At 46.8% G+C, this 24197-nt stretch overlaps 7 protein-coding genes across 7 annotated transcripts; 1 reads left to right on the plus strand and 6 right to left on the minus strand.

Annotated features, from left to right (window-relative positions):
* Window positions 1-677: 677 nt before the first annotated feature.
* On the minus strand, window positions 678-2256 carry RhiXN_05781 (ARM domain-containing protein; the record flags this gene model as incomplete). The annotated part of the gene is made up of 4 exons (XM_043325597.1): window positions 678-766; window positions 820-1340; window positions 1394-1783; window positions 1835-2256. The coding sequence occupies 4 exons, from the start codon at window positions 2254-2256 to the stop codon at window positions 678-680; spliced, it is 1422 nt and encodes a 473-aa protein (XP_043181029.1).
* A 1573-nt stretch (window positions 2257-3829) lies between these two features.
* Window positions 3830-5106, plus strand: RhiXN_05782 (tyrosinase; the record flags this gene model as incomplete). Its single annotated transcript, XM_043325598.1, has 7 exons — window positions 3830-4088; window positions 4144-4171; window positions 4222-4438; window positions 4492-4627; window positions 4693-4766; window positions 4818-5027; window positions 5077-5106. 7 exons carry the CDS (start codon window positions 3830-3832, stop codon window positions 5104-5106), a joined length of 954 nt encoding a protein of 317 aa, XP_043181030.1.
* A 592-nt stretch (window positions 5107-5698) lies between these two features.
* On the minus strand, window positions 5699-9744 carry RhiXN_05783 (glycoside hydrolase family 3 protein; the record flags this gene model as incomplete). Its single annotated transcript, XM_043325599.1, has 14 exons — window positions 5699-5851; window positions 6884-7021; window positions 7080-7198; window positions 7250-7311; window positions 7366-7416; window positions 7469-7584; window positions 7630-7750; window positions 7804-7818; window positions 7871-8169; window positions 8224-8865; window positions 8919-9293; window positions 9343-9452; window positions 9503-9586; window positions 9642-9744. 14 exons carry the CDS (start codon window positions 9742-9744, stop codon window positions 5699-5701), a joined length of 2388 nt encoding a protein of 795 aa, XP_043181031.1.
* Window positions 9745-11483: 1739 nt separating this feature from the next.
* RhiXN_05784 (glycoside hydrolase family 3 protein) lies at window positions 11484-14467 on the minus strand (the record flags this gene model as incomplete). The annotated part of the gene is made up of 14 exons (XM_043325600.1): window positions 11484-11717; window positions 11770-11888; window positions 11941-12002; window positions 12055-12105; window positions 12159-12274; window positions 12330-12450; window positions 12507-12521; window positions 12579-12877; window positions 12942-13586; window positions 13639-13871; window positions 13949-14009; window positions 14062-14143; window positions 14190-14310; window positions 14365-14467. The coding sequence occupies 14 exons, from the start codon at window positions 14465-14467 to the stop codon at window positions 11484-11486; spliced, it is 2262 nt and encodes a 753-aa protein (XP_043181032.1).
* A 971-nt stretch (window positions 14468-15438) lies between these two features.
* RhiXN_05785 (glycoside hydrolase family 3 protein) lies at window positions 15439-18442 on the minus strand (the record flags this gene model as incomplete). Its single annotated transcript, XM_043325601.1, has 15 exons — window positions 15439-15672; window positions 15729-15847; window positions 15901-15962; window positions 16022-16072; window positions 16121-16236; window positions 16282-16423; window positions 16482-16496; window positions 16549-16847; window positions 16903-16927; window positions 16993-17189; window positions 17255-17538; window positions 17593-17980; window positions 18035-18144; window positions 18201-18284; window positions 18340-18442. The coding sequence occupies 15 exons, from the start codon at window positions 18440-18442 to the stop codon at window positions 15439-15441; spliced, it is 2229 nt and encodes a 742-aa protein (XP_043181033.1).
* Window positions 18443-19206: 764 nt separating this feature from the next.
* On the minus strand, window positions 19207-20776 carry RhiXN_05786 (GMC oxidoreductase; the record flags this gene model as incomplete). The annotated part of the gene is made up of 8 exons (XM_043325602.1): window positions 19207-19230; window positions 19300-19579; window positions 19627-19747; window positions 19814-19897; window positions 19956-20058; window positions 20113-20191; window positions 20377-20546; window positions 20618-20776. 8 exons carry the CDS (start codon window positions 20774-20776, stop codon window positions 19207-19209), a joined length of 1020 nt encoding a protein of 339 aa, XP_043181034.1.
* A 390-nt stretch (window positions 20777-21166) lies between these two features.
* On the minus strand, window positions 21167-23659 carry RhiXN_05787 (NADH:flavin oxidoreductase/NADH oxidase; the record flags this gene model as incomplete). The annotated part of the gene is made up of 8 exons (XM_043325603.1): window positions 21167-21251; window positions 21314-21496; window positions 22333-22457; window positions 22510-22650; window positions 22707-22861; window positions 22917-23086; window positions 23146-23578; window positions 23638-23659. The coding sequence occupies 8 exons, from the start codon at window positions 23657-23659 to the stop codon at window positions 21167-21169; spliced, it is 1314 nt and encodes a 437-aa protein (XP_043181035.1).
* Window positions 23660-24197: the final 538 nt, after the last annotated feature.

A 24197-nucleotide genomic window follows, 5' to 3' on the forward strand; every position in this document is an offset into this window, starting at 1 on the left:
ATGTAGTTTCACAACGCCATTGCGTCCAATTTATTTAACAAGTGAGAGGGCTAGACGAGCTTTACGGTCAGTGTACACTGTACAAGGTTAAAATACTGAAAATATGAACGTGTCTTTAAGTAGGATTTGAGCTGAAATCAAGTTCAATATATGCTAACTTTAAATATCAGTTCTCCCTTAGTCTGATTCATACTGAGAAAGGCGTACTGACGTTGTAGTTTTCAGACCGATTTATACTGAAAAAATATGCCTTTTACTGACATACTGATTTTCAAGATCTTATCACACCACAGTGGCGTAGCAGAAGTTTGATAAGTTTGAATGTCATTTTACATGTTTACGATAGGTGAATAGCACGATTCAATTCGGCAAGGACTAAAGGCTGGAGAGATCTGTCTTGCAAGTCCTAATCAACGCGGATATTACAGCGAATTCTACCATCTTGCACACAAATCATGAATAGTTGGTAGTCAAGTGTTATAATACATGCTAATGGTACAGAATTCGGTATTCTCAGAAGTTTCAACCAATGTGCGTGTTCCCCAGTATGCTCAAGAAAGCAGATAAAGCATCAAACAACAAACAGGAAGCGAAAAAAGTAGGAAAAGCAGGACAAAAAGATCATGTCGCCTTGAACGATATGGGAACAATTTCTTTGGATAAACTGGACGAGGAAATCATGTCCAGGCATCAAAATCGGGATGAGCAACTGGGTACTCTGGGCAACCTCCCCTCCAGTCGTGATTCAATCCAGCCTTTGTAGAAGCTGGTAAAAAATACTTTAATAGTGTAATAAAGTTATACAACAGGCACACTCACCGCCAAGCCTACTGAATACATTCCCGGTGGTTGACCTAATCGCGGTCTCACAGGCCTTGCGTACGTCTGGGGGCTCTTGTATAGAAAGCTGCTTCAAGATGTCAACCCCTCCCGAATCTTGAATCTCCTTCCTGATGGAAGACCCTCCAACATCTCCCAAAAAACTAATTGCGAGTGCAAGTTCAGCGTGGACTTGTGGATCGGTCGCCGGGACTGAGGCAGCGGCACGGAGCGCCCTGAGCAGCGCATCAACAACACCTGCTTCTACAAGCTGTTTCCGGGTACCAGGGCTCCACTCGGCACACGAAAATCGAGCAATCGCAAATGCGAAGGATCCCAGTGCGTCCGTCTCCTCGGCCTGAACCACGGTCGGCAATCTAGCCAATCCTTCGGCAGCACCCGCCCGCAATAGCACTCTAGCCATATCCGAAGAATTGGGACGCATGTGACACCCGACGGCCCGAGCTGACCAGTTGAGGACTTTAGGATCGATTGTAGTTTTGAGGGCTGAACCATCGGTTCTACGGAGCCCTCAGCGGCAAGTGCCTTGGATAGCTTGGTCGTACGGGCGAACCTTCCGACTGCAAAAAGAGCAACAGCTAGGTCTTCGGGATCGGGCTGAGTCTGGGGATTAGAAATTATATTTAGATGGGACGCGAGAACGGGTATTGCTTCCATTTCGACCAGCTGGTCTACGAGAGCATCGGTTCGAGCAAGTGTGCCCAGTGTCCACGCGCAATATCTTTGGGTATTCCTATCATCCGAGACGGTTATCCAGCTAATCAGAAGTTCTGACAGACCCTCCTCAATGAATTTGGCTGCGATGTCGTCGGACTGAATCATGCGGCCAAGGCACCAGGCCAAGCAGGCACGCATTGGACCGGTTTGCGCCCCTTTCGATATCTCTATTAATTGCCGGGCCGTACCTGGACGTACGATACTGGCTGCGCTGAGCAAATCATGTCTGAATCTGGATGTCAATGATATTCTTGAGTCAACCAAGGGATCAGCTTACGAAAGAAGCCCGAGAGCAAAAATAATATTGTTAATCCCTTGGCCGTTTGGTAGACTGTTTTTGAGCTCGATAGTAAGATGTGGAATAACCCCTGCATCAACCAATCTCCTCGCCATATTCTCATCTTTGGCCAGTCGAACCACTTCGAGTATCAGACGACAGATTTCGTCGGGGTCGGCTTTATTGTTTACGGCTGTCATCAAGGAACGCGAGAGCGTCAATGCAGCGGATGCATCTTGAGATGAAAAAGAAGGTAAGACTGGGGAAATTTGGCTGACAGTGCTGGGCGATCCAGCCACGGCGTCATAAGAAGGTGGATCTCCAGGCAAATTCTGGGTTTCGATCGGCTCTGGCACTTGATTGATGTTGTTTGGGATCGTCGGTTGCGGGAATTGGAATGGTGGCACAGTCGCAACAGGCATTGATACCGGAATATCTAATTAGCAGACACTGCAATAGTTGTCCCAATATATACTCTGGTGGTCGTTGGTCTGGTGGCAGATGACGCAGGGTCATGTGTCAACACATGTGCAGTGGCAGCCACGGTTGATGACCTCACTCACAGATCTAGTCCATCATCGACTCCACAGCAATATCCTCAGATAGCTCTAAACAAATTTACACCTATAATCAGCTCATTCTGGTTAAAGTTTGTAGCCATTGTAATATGATAGCGACCTATTCATAAATATCATTATGGCTGATCGCATTATTTGCATGTATACAGATAACTGTCCTTGAGATTAGCAAAAAAAAAAAGAATACACAAAAAACCAATGGGGTTTTGTCACGGGGCGCTCCACTTTGTTCACGTTGTGCGCAAGTATATCTGGGCCGCAGTGGTGTTGCGCATCCCTGGATTGGTATGCTTCGTGCATGTGCTATGGTCATCTATGGATAACCGAGATACCTGACTGCCTTGCAAAAAAAAGGCTTCCAAGAAAGTCCCGCGGGGAGGTCACGAGGCCTCTTGAATACAGAAGCTCGTGAGTCATGACAGGCGTTTTTATCCAACATAATCGGCTTTAATAGTTGGTACCCCCATACTGCCACATCCACTCAACTTCCCACAGATGCCAAGGAAATGCATCATGATATACAAAACTTATTAAGGGTCTTGTATTGCATCAAGTATCATAATGATCCAAGACTCAAAGATATAAAATATTCAGATCTCGTGGTGGTGGTCAACATCAGTAGTATCTAGTTTGCGGTAAGCATGCAGAAAAATACTAAACACTTATCCATATAGGGACTTCATGTCTGTATATATATGAACGTAGCTATAGGGAAAACCGAAAACAAAAGTGCAATGCGCCGAGGTTAAGTTGGAAAACATAGCTCGAACGGCATCATCACCTCAGTTCAATTTCTGAAGAAAGAAAGAGAGCTGCGCCACTCGGAGCGCCTGGAGTTCCTACATGCAGACACACGGCTTGGTACTATACTAAGACAGTGCCCCATATGGAGATCAACCACAATTGGTCAATCTCTAGTTGATATTCCAATTTCTGCCATGCTTACAATACACAATTATGAACAACCAATACTTATACAGGGCTTTAGAATTATCGGTAGGTTAATTGCCTTGGTCATGCACTCATACAAAAAGTCATACACCAATTCATGTTTGTACTACGCTCCTCTCGATACCCTTGTGCTTACGTGCAGCTGAAAATACAACAATGGGCTGTGCAGATACGCCCAGGATGCATTTACCGCGCCTACGGCGATGAATTCCTACAGGCGCATCAAGAATGTACTGATTCTTGCCGAGAAAACTGGTTTCACACTGCCGTGAAAGCAATGACCCTCGGTCATCGGATGCTCAATACCGCCGTGACCGAAGTACTGACCTGTACAACTCAAGGACTTCGATCATCTTCAAAGCAATAAATACCATGTCCTCATGACCCATACCGACATCAGCTCTAGCCACAGTACTTACCTCCTGTTCTTGTGCAAAGCAACTAGCACACTGCTACTTCATCTATAATGTTAATCTTTTGGAGTGCGCTCGCCTCTTTTATTCCTGCCACATTCGGAGCTCCCGTCTCGGGAAACACCAAGGACGCTAGTCCATGCACGAATCCTGTGATTCGTAAAGAGTGGCGCACTTTGAGCCAGGACCAAAGGGATCAGTTCCATAAGGCTGTCAAATGTCTCCAGGATAAGCCTTCTGCATTGAACGTTGAAGAGAGCCGGAATCTTTATGACGACTTTACTTATGTTCATTACACAATCAACGAAACCAGTAAGCAGTTATTGATAGCCTGATTAACTTCTGGACCGGCATTGATTTTTCTTAGTTCACCATGTCTCCTCTTTCTTTCCTTGGTACGTTGCGCATACAGCTTGAGTTGGCCCCATCTAATCAAGACACCCAGGCATCGGTATTTCATTGTATTGCGCGAGCAAGCAATGGCAGACTGCGGTTATTCGGACCCAATGCCGTACTGGGACTGGACACGCGACTCTACTCCAGAGACATTCCGAAATTCGGAGATCTTTGACAACGAGAAAGGATTCGGAGACGATGGCACAGGCAAGACAAATTGGACGGATGGCTTGTGTGTGGAAGACGGACCATATGCCGGCCTTCATGTATGCGCCATAAACCTGATTTTTCTTCTCGTTACTTACTGAATGCTTCCAAGGTCAACGTTCCTGAGCCCCACTGCTTGACACGACAATTCAATATTAGCGAGCAGCTGATGACCAATTGGACAAAGTCATTGGTGGATGAAATAATGGAATACCCCGACTATCTTAGCTTTTGGAACAATACTGAACGTACGGAGCTATATATTGCATCTTGGCCTACTTGTTTGACAGATTAATAACATTAATTTTTTTAGGCCACCCACACGATAACATTCATCGTATAGTCGGCGGAGATTTGAAACGCCAATATTCCTCCAATGATCCTCTGGTACGAGATGCATGTCAAGTAATCGCACCTATGCTAAAATAATATTTGCAGTTCTTCCTGCATCACGCTCAAGTTGACCGTCTATGGACCTTATGGCAAGGACGAAACGAAACCCGTCTTCACGATTATGCCGGAAACACTGTACAAAATATGACCGCAAATACGGCTAGCCTAGGCGATGAAATGTTCACTTTAGGGTTCGCTCCGGAGCGCGATGTACAAAGCCTGATGGATACAATGGCTAGTGGCTTATGCTATACAGTGAGTGACGTTCTCAGTAGCAGAAAAGATGTCACTAAACGACATGCAGTATGACGATGCTGGTGATTGGGAAAGCTGAGCACCTCTATCCTCTATACAACAACATTGTTATGTCATTTTCTTGATGGTGTTTTGATTTGGACTTTTCTTAGGAATGCCGATGACGGACTGAAGCGAATTCATGCATTGTCCATGTGTCTTGCTGTATTGCCAGATATAGTTGACAGCTCCTTATAGATATAATTTATATAGCTGAGACCAGGGGTTATAGTTTTCGAGTCACCCATATATGCAGGTATACCTAAATGGAAAATATTGTTACCACAGTACCGAATGCAAAACAGCAGATGAGACCCCCAAGCCAAATTGGCGGGCTCGAGCGTGAGTACGACCCACGGGCTGGGTGGTCTATCTGTCCTCGAGGTTGTAGTGACAAGGAAGAACTATTCGAATAAATAAGACACTGAATGCGTTACTCGACCCATCTGTCGGCAGGAGATAGGTTGACGTTCATGACCGCCTGGCGAGGCAGCAGTCACGTGATCCTGGACACAGGAGTGGTCTAACCAACCCCACTCTCGGTTCATCGCTGATCACATTCGCCGCAACCCCTCACTATCCCTCCACCCATTCTTCAAAGCGTTCCCATATCATCGCGCGATCACGCCCGGTTAAACCAGGTCATCATGGGCCACGCCTTCCTGGGCGAATACCGAGAGCGATTCCGACCTGGCGACGACCCCAGCTGCCCTTGCGGGGCCCCCCGCCAAACTCTTGACCACGTCCTCCGAGCCTGCCCTTCCTACGACCACGCCAGGCTCTCCCTGCGCAAAGCCTCAGGCCCCATTTTAAACTCCAGTCTTTTTGGCACCACCTCCGGGCTCCGCGCCCTCGCCACCTTCATCAATTCAACAGACGCCTTCCAGATCTGAGCGTGTAGACCGCCCATATGTCACTCCGGCTACTCGTTAGTTACGTCTTTCTTGTTAGATAGTTATGCCCTCTGCGCCTGTGCGCTTCTTACCCCTCTGCTCTCATCCTGTACCTCAATCGGTCGTGCTCACAGAGCCCCGACTCTATCAGGCCCCCCTATTGTTGCGTTTTCTCACCCGCCTTGTGTGTTCCCTTTTCTTGTCCTATCTTTCTCTTTCCCTGGTCTCTCTCTGCTGTGCACGTAGCCCCGCTCTGACATAGCCACGGTGTCCGACCATGTGCTCGGGTCCGTGTAATAAATTGTAATAAAAAAAGCAGCAGTCACGTGATCTCATAAGCGTCGGCACCCAGGCTACAGAACTGGCCATAGAACTATTATTGATCAAAGCTGTTTCTGTGTAAATTACCCCCCTGTCCCCAATATTAAGCTCATATTTTAGATCAATAAGATAAGCGTTAGTCAAGTTAAACGGAGCCATGGGTTTGATACTATTGTTAAGGGATGGGTACTAAATTAACGAAAATAACGCTTGAAATTACATATCTACCTGGTGCAATGAAAGCGAAAGTTGTACCTGTGGTGTGATCTTTCAGCACTACAGGATAATTTAATATTAATTATGGCCACGAGGGATGGCACAAAGTTCATAGCTGCATAACGCCACTAGAAAGGGCCTGGAGTGGCTGTCGTGAGTAATTCGGATTTGAATGTGAGTAAAAGGCAACGATCGTTAGGCTACACAAACAAGGTAGTGGAGTTAAAGATGTTTGTTTCAAATCGTTTGTATTCGATACGTTACATGCATAACTCGGTTCGGATCAATCCCTCAACTAGTAAAGCTTGCCTGTAACCGTAAAGCCCGACTGCTTGACCCCACATGTACTGTAAACTCTCCCTTCGGGATCGTCCAGGTTTGTCGAACCACATCCCATACTGCATGGTCTTTTTGCCGCAACTTAAACGTGGCGGTCTTCTCTTCCCCCCCGTCTATGCACAATTTATCGAAACCACGTAGGGAGCGCACCGGCTGGTTAGTTTGGCCAGTCGGGTATGAGAGATACTGTTGAAAATTCGTCAAAAACCACATAATTGTATGATTATAGCATTTTCAAACTCACCAGTTGGGCGACCTCGCACCCAGCTTGCGAACCCGTATTTTTCACGGTCGCAGTCACAGTGTATGCTACGTCATACAGGGTAGCATTGCCATCGAAAGGCTCGTTTGTAAGCTGAACGCCTACAAGCAATATATTAGTCACTCTTCCTGCACCAATTCAATTAGATTTACCGTCCGTTGGTTTTTCAGGTGTTGAATTCACCTTAATACCACTATATTCAAATGTAGTGTAGCTTTCGGAAGACATGAGTATATGCGTCAGCCAACCGTAAATAAATATCACCAACCTCAATCCAAACCCGAACTCAAAGCGAGGGGTTAAATTTTTCGCATCAAACCTATCATAATTTAGAAAATACAACCACTATTATCACCAAGTGAGTCACATACCAACGATAGTCAATCAAGTTACGCTCCTCAAACACAACATGGGGATCGTTACTAGTGCCAGTGGCAATACCATTGGGAGGATAATCAGATAACGACTTCCCGATGGTGAATGGAAGCTGGATGCTGTAAGTAGAGGCGCTATAGGAGTACGTTTGGCTTACCTTTCCGGATGGATTGACCTCACCATAGAGTACACTCGCAATCGCATTTCCAGTTTCCTGCCCAGGGTAATACGCAAAGACTACCGCCGTGACATTTGGGTTATTAATCCAGCTCTCCATCCTTGAAACAAAGTCAAGAAAAGCATATATGTATGTTGAAAGATGTTAGCTCACAAGACTGCTTCTCCGCTGGAGTCTTGCTTGAGGACGAAGCGCAAAAATAATAGGTGAGAGAACCTACGAGTGAATAACCACAATTGTATTGTTGCACTGGGCCGCAACAGTATTGATCAATTCGTCCCCGTTGCTCCATAAGGTGAGATTGTCGCGGTCGAGAGCTTCAAGCTGGTAGGCATAGGTAAAAACAATCGATGTATCGGCAATGGCCGCATTCAAGGAGGCTTTTTCCAAATCCAGATCGTTGAGCATCCAATTGACCTGTGTGGAGTTTGCTTTTGCTCGCGCCTGGATACCTTCGAGTGGAGTCACAATATATGGTGCGTATGCGCTCCCCGATCCACCACCAATGCTATATGTACCCTATAATACGATAGTAAAGCAAGCCCATATGAAAATCTAAAGAAAATGACGAACATTGAAGTGACCTGTCGGACACTGGTTGAAGACACCACAGGACAAGAGGCCATCCGGGTTGGCACTGGCATCCTGTCCAAACACTGATAGGAATTTAGGTGCCTTGAGTGGGAGGCCACCTCCATTAGTCCGTACATTCTTCAGAAGGGTCGCGCTATCTTCGCCAATCTTCCGAATGACCTTGTAATGGTCGGCCTGAACATTGATATTGGTGTTTCCGGGGTTAAGGGACAAATATTGGTTCGCGTTAATCCCACTAGTGTTGTACTGAACGGAAGGATAGCCCTCGTCTTGACCAAGTGCATAATATGGGGTCAGAATACGGTGTACCATATCATTGAGTCGGGCAGTGGGCACAGTCCCGTTTTTAACCAACGAAACAAGGGCAGAACCCCAAAAACCAGTACCAGGCATAGACATATCCATACCACCGAGAGCAGAATCGACATTGTTCCACTGAGCAAACCAGTCAGACATCACGTAGCCTTGAAAGTTGAGTTCTCCCTTCAGAATCTTGTTAAGGGTATAATTGTCTTCACAGGAATGAGACCCGTTGACGCGGTTGTACGAGCACATGATGGATCCAGAGCCAGCACGAACCGCTTCAGCAAACGAAAGTAAGTAAGTCTCGTGGAATGTAGCCTGTATAAATCTCAGTGAAAATCAGGGAACGCAAAATTAAAGACACAACATACATCGTCAACATCCGAAGAGATGGGAATAGGGTTGTTGATTCCCGTGGGTGGGTTATTCAAGTTACGGTTGGTTTCTTGCTCGTATACTGAATAATGTTTACTTGTCGCAACAACTCCCTGATCTTGAGTACCCTTGACGGAGAGATAGGAGCCAACACTGGATAAATATGGATCTGCACTGAATCCTTCCCAATTACGACCTCCTAAAGGAGATCGGCCAAGTGGGCCACCAGTTACAGGACCCAACATAACATGGATCCCTTTTCCTTTAAATTCGGCAGCAAGAGCTACTGCCCGATCATAGATTAGATCACGGTCCCATGTGGCAGCAACAGTGACCTGGGCGGGAAATTGAGATGCAAAATTTGCGGGGCGCTAACAAAGAGTTCAATAACAATAAAATAAATAAGTTCAAAACACTTACCACACCGGCAGGCCCGTCCTGCATGCAAAGCGCCGGGATATCAAGACGCGGAACAGCGCCAGTGTTTCCGGCGCACAGACTCGATTCCCCAATACCCGTCACAACGTTAACTATACGAGCCTGTTATGGAACGACTCTGCTTTTTGATAGTCCGGCGTACCCTTTTCTTCCAATGTCATCTGAGAAACTATATCTTTTGCTTTTGCAAATGCGCTTTCCCAAGCGCTACCGCCGTTAGCAAGAGCTACAATAATATAACACTTCAGTGGAGTCTCCATACTTGGTTGAATTATACTCACGACCCGACCATGCTCCGTTTGTTGATTGCCTTCGTTCGTGTTGGTGTGCCAAAGAGGAGTTGAAATAAAGAGTCAGAGATGCCGCTAATAAGGCCCCGCGCATTGTGGACCAGTTTCTTTCAACTTGGCCAACTGTGGGGACTAGTACTCTTCAGAAGACTCAGCACTTTGAAGTCAAACGGCCTCATCGATTTATACGCCTGCTGCACCATAAGCATTCTGTACGCGATCGGCATTTTATGACAGAATAACGGTCATATGTAATAAAGGCATGCGACTAGCATTTCAGTCGCAGCAGCTGATGTATCACGCGGCCTGGAAGTATTCGCATAGGTGGAAATTTAGGCTATCTCCCTGCCTGAAAATGAGACTGGTTACCAATAGCTGAAATTCTTGAATGGCGTGAGAAGCCTGGGCCCGCCCCTCCACATTCCAAACGACACCCTAATTAGATATAGCTAAATTCTTAAATTGCCGGTTATCTCCTCTCTCGGGTCGGGAGTTTATGCCCGATTTTTAGCAGGCCTAATAGAGAAAGCAAGCTCCATTAAAAGAGAGTTGGAGTATTAGTAAGTGACAAGCTGAAAAGATTACCTGGCTTGGTCTCTTGTTGGAGTGAGGTGGCCCTCCGAGTCAACTTACTGAATGTAACAAAAATCAGGCACATGTGCTCGTAGAGTATCAGATCAAGTAAATTACAATGGTTTCACACTCGCACGCGAGGTGAGATCAAGATTTCAAAGACTCATACGGTTCGATAGATTATTGGAGTTAATGACCGGAACAAAAGTTCCTGACTTGATAATCCCAGGTCGGGTTACCAAATTATCCGATGATGTCAATTCACACAGCCTCTACAGAACCCGCCGGAACTCACGAGTTCTCGTGAGGTACAAACAAAGTCACTCATGGACATCTCGCGATCGTTTAAGCTTCTCGAGTATTTTGGGCTCAGGAGGCGATGGATTCTGTAGGGGAAGCCCTCTTTCCTTGTTCTATCATATAATTATAGAAAACTATGCACCCCCACCCGGAGAATGACCTGATAGTACTAATCACTTTTTCTAGTGTTTAATCTGTTTAGGATTTATACATTTCTCAACAGCTATATGTTAGCCGTAGCACATTGGGATGCTCTAGCCCAAGAGAGCTTGTATGGCTACCAGGAGGGCCATTCAAATGATACACGCGTGCCAGCCAGAGATTTTACTACTGGGAGGGACTGCGTGTTGCAAGATAGAGGTATGACATACTGGTAGAACGGCTAGGGGCGCAGGGCGATACGATAGGGCAAGGAAGGCGGTACGCCGACCCGGGTGCCACGGGAGCCGCGTCGTCAAACGAGTTCCGCAGCCAATCTCAGTCGTATGTATGAGACACATGTCTATCAGCGGGTAGTGTCATGTGTAAGGCTATGACGCGATAGCAACTTATTTGCATTGTGGTGTGAGCGGGTGGAACTTGTAATTGTAAAAAGAGGGGAAACAAGACAGTAATTACGAGCCCTTATGGCTCGTACTGCGTTTGATGGAAGAAGAAACGGAATGCCTCAAGCGCAATGGCAGGTTACTATAAACAGCGCGGTAGTATGCGTGTGACACACAGGCGAACAGCGCACGAGTACCTCGGCATTTCCAGCAAATTATAAGTGTTGCCCACTCGCTGCGCTCCGAGCGCTCCGTAGCAACACTACATTTTTGGTAGCGCTGCGTTGGCACTTGTAGCTTCTAAGCGGTATGATCTGTTATTTATTCATACCAAGTTCTACGCTATCTATCACCATACTGATTAATACAATTACATTCAACCATGACATCGTCCTAAGAGGGCGAGCCCGAACTCTCACACTGTAAAGCTCTTCTTGAGTGGTAAAGCACGACTGCTTGATCCTACATGTACAACAAACTCCCCTTTCGGGATCGTCCATGTCTGGCGCACTACATCCCACACCGCATGATCTTTTTGTCGTAATTTGAATGTCGCAGTCTTGGTTTCACCCTTTTTCAAACAGAGTTTGTCGAACCCACGCAGCGAACGCAGTGGCTGATTAGTTTGAGATGCTGGGTAGGAGAGATACTACAAGTACATCAGCTTTGGATAGTCTTAGTACTACTCGGTTTTCACACACCAACTGAGCAACCTCGCATCCGTAGACCGATCCAGTGTTCTTAATCGAAGCGGTGATGGTGTATGCGATATCATATAACGTCGCTTTTCCGTCAAAAGGTTCCTTGGTCAGTTGGACACCTACGGACAAGAAATTATTAGCGAGGCAAACGTTGCGTATTATCATATCTACCATCAGCCGGTTTCCCAGGAGTAGATTGTAACTTGATATTACTGTAGCTGAAAGTAGTGTAGCTAGGCGTAGATGTAAAAGGTGGCCCCGGGGTACTTCGAACTATTAACATACCTTAGTCCAAATCCAAACTCGAAGCGTGGGGTCACATTCTTCGCATCAAACCTAATGTGTATTTAATATACATAAGAAGTTTTAGACGCATATATGAAGCCTACCAGCGGTAATCGATTAGGTTTCCCTCCTCAAACACGATATGGGGATCTGAGACGTCCTCTGAGTAGATACCGTTCGGCGGATAATCTGAGAGTGATTTTCCAAGTGTGAATGGAAGCTAAAAAAAATAACGTCAGAAGTAACTAATATGGGAATCACTCTCTAGGTCCTACCTTGCCTGATGGGTTGACCTCCCCGTAAAGGATGCTGGCGATGGCATTGCCTGTCTCCTGACCGGGGTAGTATGCAAACACAACGGCCGTTACATTTGGGTTGTCAATCCAGCTTTCCATCCTGGTAGCTGGATCAGAACGAGCAACAAGATAAAGTGTTTGGTATGGTGGGCTTACAGAACTTGCTGACCGCTAAATGATGATTGTAAGTGCCTTGAACAGATACTTTGATTGATAAATGCGACTCACGAATGGATCACAACTATCGTGTTATTACACTCTGCTGCGACGGTATTCACTAGAGTGTCGCCATTGCTCCATAGTGTAAGATTGTCTCTATCGACAAATTCGGTTTGGTACGAATAAGTGAATACGATGGATGTGTCTGCGATGACAGCATTCGCCTTTGCAGCCTCCAAGTTCAGGTCATCGAGCATCCAGTTTACCTGAGTAGAGTTGGCTCTCGCTCTTGATTGAATACCCTCAAGAGGCGTAATAATGTATGGAGCATATGCGGCCCCAGATCCACCACCAACACTAACCGTCCCCTGTATTTGTATGTTCCTCTTAGATCAGCCACAATTTAAATTCTAAACTAATAAATTGACTCACATTATTTGGGTGCTCGGTAGGGCAGTGGTTGATGTTTCCGCAAGAAAGTAGACCATCGGGGTTTGCACCTGCATCCTGACCAAATACCGCTACGAATTTCGATCTCTTCAGGGGCAGCCCACCTCCGTTCGCGCGGACGTTCTTCAACAGTGTCGCGCTGTCTTCTCCAATCTTGCGAATGATCTTATAGTGATCTGCTTGGACGTTTACGTTTGTATTGCCGGGGTTAGTTGATAAGTAAGAGTTGCTTCCGATACCACTGGTGTTGTACTGGACTGCAGGGAAGCCTTTGTCTTGTCCGAGCGCATAGTACGGTGTCAGGATACGATGCACCATGTCATCCAGTCGCCCAGTTGGCACAGTCCCGTTCTTCACCAGTGCCACAAGGTCGGCCCCCCAGAAGCCGGTGCCTGGCATGGTCATGTCCATACCACCCAGCGCAGCGCCTTCGTTTGTCCAGTGAGCATACCAGTCAGACATGACATAGCCCTGATAGTCGAGCTCTCCCTTGAGGACCTGGTTAAGAGTCACGTCATCCTCGCAGCCATAAGTGCCATTGACGCGGTTATAACAACACATGATAGCACCGGTCCCAGCACGAACGGCCTCGACAAATGACGGTAGATAGGTCTCATGGAATGTGGCCTGTAGAATCTAAGTCAAACAGCGGTCCCACCCAGGGGAAGTGACGACTTACATCATCTACATCCGACGAGATAGGTAGTGCATGAGCAGTGTTAGATGGGCTATTCGGGTTCCGTTTGGTTTCTTGCTCGTACACAGAGTAATGTTTGCTCGTCGCTACAACGCCCTTGTCTTGGAATCCCTTGACGCTGAGGTAAGACCCAACACTTGAGAGATATGGGTCGGCGCTAAATCCTTCCCAGTTTCGCCCGCCTAGTGGTGATCGACCTAGAGGACCACCTGTGACTGGTGCGAGGGCGACGTGAATTCCTTTTCCTCTGAATTCTACCCCAGTGCTGCCGCGCGTTCATATATGAGCTCACGATCCCAAGTTGCCGCAACAGTGACTTGGGCAGGGAACTGAGAAGCAAAGTCTGCAGGCCGCTATAAACTCGGTGAATACCGGAGGATGCTGAATATACTAAGAAACACTTACCACGCCCGCTGGGCCATCTTGGAGGCAAAGGGCCGGAATGTTTAGGCGAGGTACTGAGCCTGTGTTCCCTGCACAAATACTACTGCTTCCAACACCGGTTGTCATATTGACTACAATCTATATGTTACTATGGTATTCGATCAAAATTTCGAGAAAGCTTCTTGCCTTTCTCTTCGATAGTCATTTGGGATGTTACCTCCCTCGCTTTGGCAAACGCGGATTTCCAAGCACTGCCGCCGTCTGCTAGGGCTACAAATTTGCCTGTTAGCAGTAAACTTAGTAATAGCGACTATCTGTACTTACGACCCGACCATGTCTCATTATCGCTCTGTCTACGCTCCAGCCTTGAAGCAGTAGACCAGTTGAAATAGAGTGCCAGAGAGGCCGCAACAAAGGATCCACGCATAACACTGCCGTGTTAGAGAGCAGAGTCTCTTGAATTTAGGGCATGAAGATCCCATGAATTTATACCACTTTCTAGTACTACTGAGGTTATAATATCGGCGTTTTTTTTGACGTAGAGAAGGACATGCCCGGCCCAGGCTCGCCTCGATACTGATCAATCACCGGACATATAGCCCTCAATCGGTGAGTTTAGAATATGATTCGGTTGAAAAAAATGGCTGCGTATACGTTATTCTTACCATGGGACTCGAGCCGGTAAATGAGCCGGGATGCATGGAACTGTCTTGTGATCACGAGACAGAAATTCGAAAGATTCAAGGAACGTGATGTAATATACCCCACAGACCGCATCCATGTCCCCGCATCTCCCCGCTATCTCATAGGCTCGTGACCAAGAAATGGGCCCCGCTTAATGTTCTTAACATCAAATTGTTCGGATAACTTAGACTTCGCTGAGTCGGAATCCGAACGACTTGAGAGTTCTGAAATAGCCGGCCGGCTTGGCGTCCAAAAATGGGATGTGGCACTTAAAACGATCCCTCGTCCGGGAATGAATATCGATAATAATGGAAGAAGTTTAAGTATACGAATGTCGTTTGAGGTAACCGAGGTTGTTGGGCGAGATGTTTATCGCGTTTTGTAGCTTTTGCACACTCAATGCATGTATACCGATAATACCGTTCCAAATGGGCATAATTGTTAGTGTGGAAAGATGGGCTGGCCAAGCCTCATTTGGATGTGAAGGTGGGGAAATGATTAGCCGAGTAGCGTAATACCACGCGATTATCTTATATGAATTCAAACCACTTGACTTACTTCCTGGTGAGAGTACCCAAGAACGTTTATACCAGGACCAAACGATTCTTAGACTCCTCTTGTGGTTGATGGTTGAGCATAATAACTTCATTTCATTAGAATCCAGATTTCTTGTTGACGAACTACATAGCTTTGATTCATCTATGCAAGCAATACCTATACGTTGAACATAGACTTCAATGGGAGAACGCGACTACTCGACCCCACGTGCACTGTGAATTCTCCCTTTGGAATGGTCCATGTCTGACGCACCACATCCCACACCGCATAATCTTTTTGCCGCAGCTTGAAGCTCGTGGTCTTGGATTCCCCTCTATTTAAGCACAGTTTATCAAAGCCACGCAAGGAACGCAAGGGCTGGCTGGTTTGTGTGGAGGGGTAAGATAGATACTATATTTCGTACTAAGTAATGTTCGATTTTATGTCTCAAAAAATGTAAAACGCACCAGCTGCGTGACCTCGCATCCATTAATGGAGCCGGTGTTCTTCACCGTTGCCGTCACAGTGTATGCAATGTCGTAAAGAGTGCCACTACCATCGAAGGGTTCCTTGGTGAGTTGAATACCTAAATTCCTAAAATTGGCAAAATTCACTCCAATTTTTACTCAGTACTCTCACCATCGATAGGATTTCCAGGAGTGGATCGGATCTTGAGGTTGCTGTAATTGAAAGTTGTAAGGCTGTGAATCATTGAGAGTATATGTGAGTCAATAAACCGACTGATTGAGAGTCCATTTACCTGAGGCCAAACCCGAACTCAAAGCGTGGCGTGATATTTTTGGCGTCGAACCTGTTCACGAACTTGGTAACAAATTTTACGAGCCACACAAGAACCTACCATCGATAGTCGATGAGGTTGCCTTCTTCAAAGACAATATGTGGGTCCGTAACATTCTCGGTAAAAATACCATTGGGGGGATAGTCGGAAGCGGATTTAGCAATTGTGAAGGGGAGCTATGTCCAAGACGCAAGGCGCGAATGTTGAGAGAAATTGCGCACAAACGAAGTCTTAGGACTGACCTTGCCCGAGGGATTAACTTCTCCGAAGAGAATACTTGCAATGGCGTTTCCGGTTTCTTGACCTGGATAATAGGCAAAAATCACGGCAGTAATGTTGGGATGTTCAATCCAGTCGTCCATCCTACCACCCAAAACTAATGAGCAAGGCCAAGAAATAGCGGCTTCAAAAGTGAACGTACAAAATTTGCTGGCCACTAGACAAACAGCGATGAGAGGTGACATAACGCCTGCAAAACATCTACTTACGAATGGACTACGACAATAGTGTTGTTACATTCAGCCGCAACTGTTTTGATCAAGTTGTCTCCGTTACTCCAAGCGGTCAGGTTATCCCGATCACGACTTTCTGTTTGATACGCATACGTGAAAACAATGGAAGTATCGGCAATTTTCGCGCTCGTCTTTGCCGTCCCCAAATCCCAGTCGTTGAGCAACCAGTTAACTTGAGTTTCGTTTGCCGATGTCCTAGATTGAATGCCCTCTAGTGGAGTGACGATGTATGGAGCATATGCAGCTCCAGAGCCACCACCAATACTACTGGTACCCTAAAAGAAGGAAGATGAGGATCACTTTAACAAACTTGCGATATGATCGACTGACGTTGTTAGCATGGTCGGCGGTACACCTATTATCACTCCCGCAATAGAGCAAGGGGTTCGGACCGGAATCTGCCCAAACACCGCTACAAACTTGGACTTTTTCAAAGGAATCCCCCCTCCGTGAGTGCGCGTGTTCTTCAGCAGAGTCGCACTCTCCTCCCCAATTTTCCGAATGAGTTTGTAGTGATCAGCTTGAACATTTACGTTCGTGTTTCCCGGATTGAGTGCAAGGTATGTCTGGGATCCAATGCCGCTGGTGTTGTATTGTAGCGAAGGAAAGCCTTTGTCCTGTCCAAGTGCGTAATATGGTGTCAAGATACGATGCACCATGTCATCCAGTCGCCCAGCTGCACAGTCCCGTTCTTCACCAGTGCCACAAGGTCGGCCCCCCAGAAGCCAGTGCCTGGCATGGTCATGTCCATACCACCCAGCGCAGCGCCTTCGTTTGTCCAGTGAGCATACCAGTCAGACATGACATAGCCCTGATAGTCGAGCTCTCCCTTGAGGACCTGGTTGAGAGTGACATCGTCTTCGCACCCATGAGAGCCATTGACACGGTTGTAGGAACACATAATGGAACCTGTTCCAGCACGAAAGCCTCGACAAACGACAACAGGTATGTTTCGTGGAAGGTGGCCTAAAATCAATTAGTGGATGTGAGTAATGTTATATCTGGGATCAGACAATGTACCTACATCATCAACGTCTGAAGAAATTGGAAGGGGATGGTAGGTGCCGTTATAACGAGGGGGAAGCAGTTTCTGGTTTCGATATGTCTCTTGTTCATACAGTGAGTAATGCTTGCTCGTCGCTACAACTCCCCTATCTTGTATCCCCTTGACTGTAATGTACGACCCGATGCTTGAGAGATAAGGGTCTGCACTGAAGCCTTCCCAGTTGCGGCCACCCAATGGCGAGCGGCCAAGAGGGCCGCCGGTAACGGGAGCTAGCGCAACATGAACGCCTTTCCCTCTGAATTCGTCTGCTATTGCTACGGCTCTGTCGTATATGAGGTCGCGGTCCCATGTTGCGGCGACTGTTACCTGAGCAGGAAATTGGGAGGCAAAATCTGCAGGGCGCTGCAACCACAGTCTTAAGTGGCAAGTTGATCCTGGCAATAAATGACTACTTACAACGCCTGCAGGGCCGTCTTGTAGGCAGAAGGTAGGAATGTTAAGTCGGGGAACGGCGCCGGTGTTACCAGCACATGTGCTGCTCGACCCAATTCCGGTCGTTATATTTACTGAATTGGTTAAGTAAGATAGGGATATCAATCTATTGAACATAATCGGCACTCACCCTTCTCTTCGAGTGTCATCTTAGAAACTACCTCCTTTGCCTTGGCGAAGGCATGTTTCCATGCACTACCACCGTTCGCAAGAGCTATAAATACACGATCATTTTAGAATAAAACATTTCAGTCGGGTAAAACACATACGGCCGGACCAGGTTGAGTTGGTTGCTTGTCTGCGCTCCCCCGGCAGAGCAAGAGACGCGTTAAAGTACAGCACAAAGGATGCCGCGAGCAGAGATGTTCGCATGATTGAGGCACGTTTGTTTCATAGCCGTAGCATCAACCCTCAACGCCCGTATTATATTGTGTTTTAGGGGTATTGCTGATTGGAGCACCGGCATTTTTATGGGAACGTGTTGAGAGACCCTAAGTAGGTCATCTGCAAAGGCGAAATTCGTCGGAGAGTTATGCTTTCGAAGATGTCCGGGTTCAAGGATATTAACCCACCGTTAGAATGCAAGTGTAACGAATCTTTAGCCGAGACCTTCGAAAACATTATGCCACGAAGTGACGCTTGAGAGGAAGACGTGACCTAGTTAATGTCGCCCGCTCACTAATTTGCGCTGCACTTGAGAACTCAAGTCCTATGCTTCGCCACACCGTACGGGTCAAGCCATGTCGTGTTTTCGGCCGATATGGTCATTATCCGCGATGCTCTTATGGTTCCAAAATCGCCGAGACAGTGATGGAATCCAGCAGTTGAGCCGTCCAAATGATTCTCTATTCACTTCATGTACGAGTAACCCGATATTGAATATCGATATCCGAACCGAGAGGCTGGCTAGTCCACCATGAACATCATCGGGAGCAGCTATTTCGTTAGCACTGCCACCGCCTAAGCGCCAGCGCTTCGATCACACTAAAAGAGGATCTATGAACACGCTAAAGCTACTTTATATTTGTAGTCATTAAATATAGAACTTGATTAATTGATGTATTTGGTGGCGGGAACAGCTCTCTGGCTGTGTAGTCCCACCTTGGTTGATGTCAGTAAACCATGAGACTTCATTGTCAACCCTTTATGAGATCAGCTGCCTAATATGGTAAAATTTATTCATTAGTATTGATATATTGGGATTCTCTTAGTAGTGAGCACAGACCGACCTTTTCAGCAAATGCATACAATGTACTGGACAGGTGCGCGCTAACTTGTGTCGGCATCGCGCTCGCATCTACTACCCGCACGTTCTTAGTTCCGTATACTATCAATCTGCCGTCGACACATCCGCCCAGGTCACGAGACATCATTGCGCATGTGCCGACCGGGTGAGCGACGCTACCAAAATTAGCTTTAATCCACTTGGCCCAGTCGGCGTCAGATCCCCCAGAGCCATCGTCAGGTACACTGACATTCCCAGGAATCGTTTCGCCTACGGATATGGAGCTATATGCATATAAGTAAACGTATTTACTCAGGCACGATGCAAGTACCTCATAGGTGATCCGCCCAGAATCTTGCGAGCCATACGAGCACCTGCAATTTGACATTGAAGGTCAAAATCAACCGAAAATAGTTTATGGTGATTCTCGGTTTGGCGAACGGGTCTGTAGACTAGGGCCAGAAAGTTAGTGGCTAAGAATTGGCGTCGATGGGGCCTTACATTGATATGAAGATTACCACGAGAAAATGGTAATAATGTCCACATGTTGATTCCGAGGTCATCTACACTGCCCGTCTTGAACGAGATTTCGGTGGTTGGAACTAATATTCTATAGCATAAGCTAAGCTCACGGGGTAACTAAGCGCGGATGGTGCTCACCATTTTTCTTTGTAATCAAGTCAGCCTGGATTCGGAACACCTTCTCGAGGGCTGTTGCACCTCCACTATCGGCTTGAGACTGGGCCCATGTCGCAATATTTGCCTAATTCGGCTTGGCGTAAATGCACGACTGGACCCTCAGTAGCTCACTACTCACATAGATCTGTGAAACAACGTTTTCACTTTGCGACCCGAAGACTTGGCTCAGACCTGGAAATGCATTGACATTGGATAGACTAGGACCCCCATAATCGAATCCGTTTCCTCGGCACCAAACGAGTTCATTGTTTGCTCTTGAAGATCTTGCCTACTGTTGGAAGGTCGACTATTGTCCTAATACCTAGTTCGGACAGTTTCGATGTGTCTCCAACCCCCGACAACTGCAGTATCGGGGAGACTGGTGCCCATTTAGTCAACATACAGTAATAAACCGGTCTCAATATTAATCCTCACCATGAAAGCACCAGCGGCCAAGATCACTTCCTTTTTAGCATAAACGGTATACCTCGACCCATCGTTTCTTCCGAATTGCACACCAGTGGCAAGGGCGGGGCTAGTTCCGTTCTTGAACAGAATTTTCGTTACCTGCTGCTGTACCAATATTGTCCAGCCATCTCGTTTTTTCTCTACCGGTGTTAAGTACGCTTCCGCAGAGGACGAACGGGAGTTGTTTCGGCGAGGATCAATGGTGAGAGGAATAAAGGAGACACAAGTCGGGTCCCCGCCGTTGAGGTCAGGACATAGGTAACATTATGAGTACTTTTGATGGTTTCTACAAACGCAGGTTGTTGGGGGCCACCGAACATGGGCTTCCTTTCCATCCCGTAGGGTTTAGTCTTGAGAAACCACCAACTGGATTGGCTTACGGAAATGAAACTTGAAGTGGACCAGATTTTCCATGGTAGGATGCTACGTATTGAGCGCCTCTCGAGGTTTGATTGGAATCGGGTGCAGAAAACCCTCCGACTTTATAAAGGTGAGTGAAGATATATCAGTAAAGGCTAACCCAGAACCGACCTTTTTCATATACTTGAATATGCTATCCAGTTCCAATTCAGATTTTGCTCGTCAGTAGTCAACAAGTCTGACCAGGCGTCATACTGAGCAGCATGACCACGGGTGTAGATGGCTTGATTGAAAGTAAATAAATAAAATTTATAAATCGAATCCAAGTAAATGTGCTATACCGCCATTGATAGAAGAGGTTCCGCCTAATGTTCTCCCCCCTTAATCCTTTTGTCTAGGTCGACAACAGGCCAATCCCAGTCCATATCAGTCCCAAATGCTTGTGTGTACCTGACAGCGTCCTAGCTTGTAAGTTCGTGTAGCCTATGGACAGATCTGCCAGGGATACTCACGAGAACATGTCGTATATTCGGCGATCCTTTCGGTCGTCTCGCCCAGCTTCGATAACCAAGACTTCAGCTTTGGGGTCTTCCGTTAAGCGCGAGGCAACGGTTAAACCTGTTAGACCACCTCCTACAATAATGTAATCATATGTTTTGTTCGATACTTCCGATGCGTTCGTTGTAACCACACTCCTAGCATCAACCAAGTGGGCAAGAAGAAACAGGGGTCCAAAGTGGCTAACGAACTCAAGCGAGAGATCATAGCGAAGGAAGAATGGGCATCAGAGTGTGGCAGCTCGAGCTTGGTTCGAGTCTATAACCTGATTCGCACTCGGCCGAACAGACAATATAATGTTTCTATAGGGCGCGTATCAAGGGTTATTGACTTATTTTCCATGCTTCGGCAGGCAGAAGCCAGTCTTTGCGGATGTTACATATTATGCGCACGCTAAGATTGATGCCGAGTATAAACTGGCAATTCGATTACAGTCGTGTCCCTCAGCTTGCAGCCCCTCAGCTTGCAATAACGCCGGAAACACCGGTCGCTTATTAGCTGACTAACCCGCCACCCGCTTCGCAATCGTGCTCACTAAGCTACACCGCCAGTCGCCACGGCATAGCCACTTAGTCATTTATACTAGAAATTTCGGCCAATTATTGTATATAACTATCTGTCTAGCTGCAATGAATGAATAATTCTTTTGAAAGCCTCTAATATCCCCTCACACCACAGCCCTTGGCCTTCCAATGACTGCTGGGCGTCATCCACAGGGATCACGCTTTATTAGTCGACCGATGTTGGTAAACTCGTGTTTTTTAAGATATGTTGCATACGATGACCAAGCCAAGATGATTGTGTCACAAAAAACACACGCCCTCTATTGTAGTCATTGGGACACCCCGATGAGCCCGGTAAATAACGTCATAACTGCTGGGCCATGTGACTAACTAAGGAGAGTTTTCAGGGCATTCATAATTTACTAAAAATCTTCAGATCTCAGATGAAGTAGGTATCAAAAACAACTTACGCTTTCGACTCCATGCGAGGATAATCTATATAGCCTTCCGATGCCCCAGGTCCTCGGGTGTAAAAGGTTTTTCGGTTGTATGGCGTAAGCGCAACTCCATGTCGAAGACGCTCGGGAAGATCGGGCTTTACCAAGCCATGCGTGAATGAACTCAGCCACCTAAGACGCCCTACTTACGTTGGCGATGAAGTATCGTCCCATTACGACTCCAGTATCCCTAGTTTCGGCCTCTACGAAGGCAGACTGGGCTGTAAACCCACCGGCACTGAGAAACGGACGTGGCTGCCAAATAACTCGGGCGAATTCGTTGGTATTTGGCTACATCTCTCGAAAATTAAACAGAACGCTCCAGCGCACAAAGGATCGAAACTAACCGTGGCTGAACCAACATCATGGACCTGATCCTTTGCGTCGTTTGGCCCAGAGACGACGGGTTCTACAAAGTGCAGGTATGCTAATTCCGGGTGTCGTTGAGCGATTTCGGACACCAAATATGCAAATGTCGGTATTGGGTTCTTCATACGCATTCCTTTTGAGCAAACTATCAGAAATAAATCATAGCATGAATGCTCAAGTAGTCTCACCTGAAACTTTCCCCAAGGCGAAAATCTTATTCCTGTTCTTTGCTCCCACAGCTTCTGAAACAGCTGCGACCACTTCAAGGGCGAATCGGCTACGGTTCTCAATGCTGCCTCCGTACTCATCGTTCCGTTTATTGCACGTATCTTGGGTAAATTGATCTATGAGATAGCCACTTTGTGAAAACACATTAGACGTTGATTCCTCAGCAATTCATCACCACCGAAGGCTTACTTTGCTCCATGAATTTCTACCCCATCAAATCCAGCTCCAAAGACCGCGTTACGAGCAGCCTGCGCATAATGCTCTACATATTTCTTAATTTCTGACCTGGTTAGCTGCCGAGGCGGTACTTTCGGGTATCCTTCTCGTTCCAAGATTGAAGCCGATGACGACACGTAAGGGTGACCCTCCCGTTCTAATACCTCCAGCTGCGCGGATCGCCCCAATGCCCATAACTGCATGAATATGTAGGATCCTTTAGAATGAACTGCGTCTGCAACCTGGTGGATAGCTATGAGATGATAACCATGAACGAACCAGAGGAACTTCACTTTTTTCCAGGCAGCAATCTGTCTATTATTCCATATTCCTGGTACGTTATCGAATCCCCCAGCCTCAGATGCAATAAAGGTTGCCTCGCTAATGATAAGCGTTCCGGCCGTTTCTGCTCTTTGCGCGTAGTATTCTGCAGCAAATCATGGTGTACATGATGCTCGTCCGCACGGAAACGTGTGAGGGGTGCCATGATAACGCGGTGAGATAGTTGTATGTCCCCAATTTTAAAAGGGGAAAATAGCTTTGAGGTGCCATTGGCAGGCCGCATCTTGCAGTTCACTAATGTTGAGTACGAAAAGAAAGGAGACGAAAGAGCGTGCTGTTCGTATTTGTATTATTCAGCTAATTATTAAATTATTGAGGAAGGTGGACGAAACCTCAATTTATAATACGTGCGCGTGGGGTGGTGCATCACCGAATCCGGATGCACGAAGCCGGATAGCCGACAACACATTCTTCAGTTATTTGAATAAGCCCACTTTTCCGGTATGATGGTCGGGGGTCGAGGCTCAGTTTAAAGAAAAAATGATCGTGATTGTGGACTGGGTTAGAGCTGACGATGCTGGTAAACAAGCGCTTTGACCCCAAATCCTTATAAGTACCCAGCCATCGTAACTCTATAATAGGCCGACACTTCAGACACGCATCCGCCGATCCCAAGTTCCAGGGTGGCATAAATGCGATTGCTATATATAAGGAGCAATCTCCGCCATGCACTCAGCGATCGT

This window comes from Rhizoctonia solani, chromosome 6 (genome assembly GCF_016906535.1).
Source record: "Rhizoctonia solani chromosome 6, complete sequence".
NCBI lineage: Eukaryota > Fungi > Basidiomycota > Agaricomycetes > Cantharellales > Ceratobasidiaceae > Rhizoctonia > Rhizoctonia solani.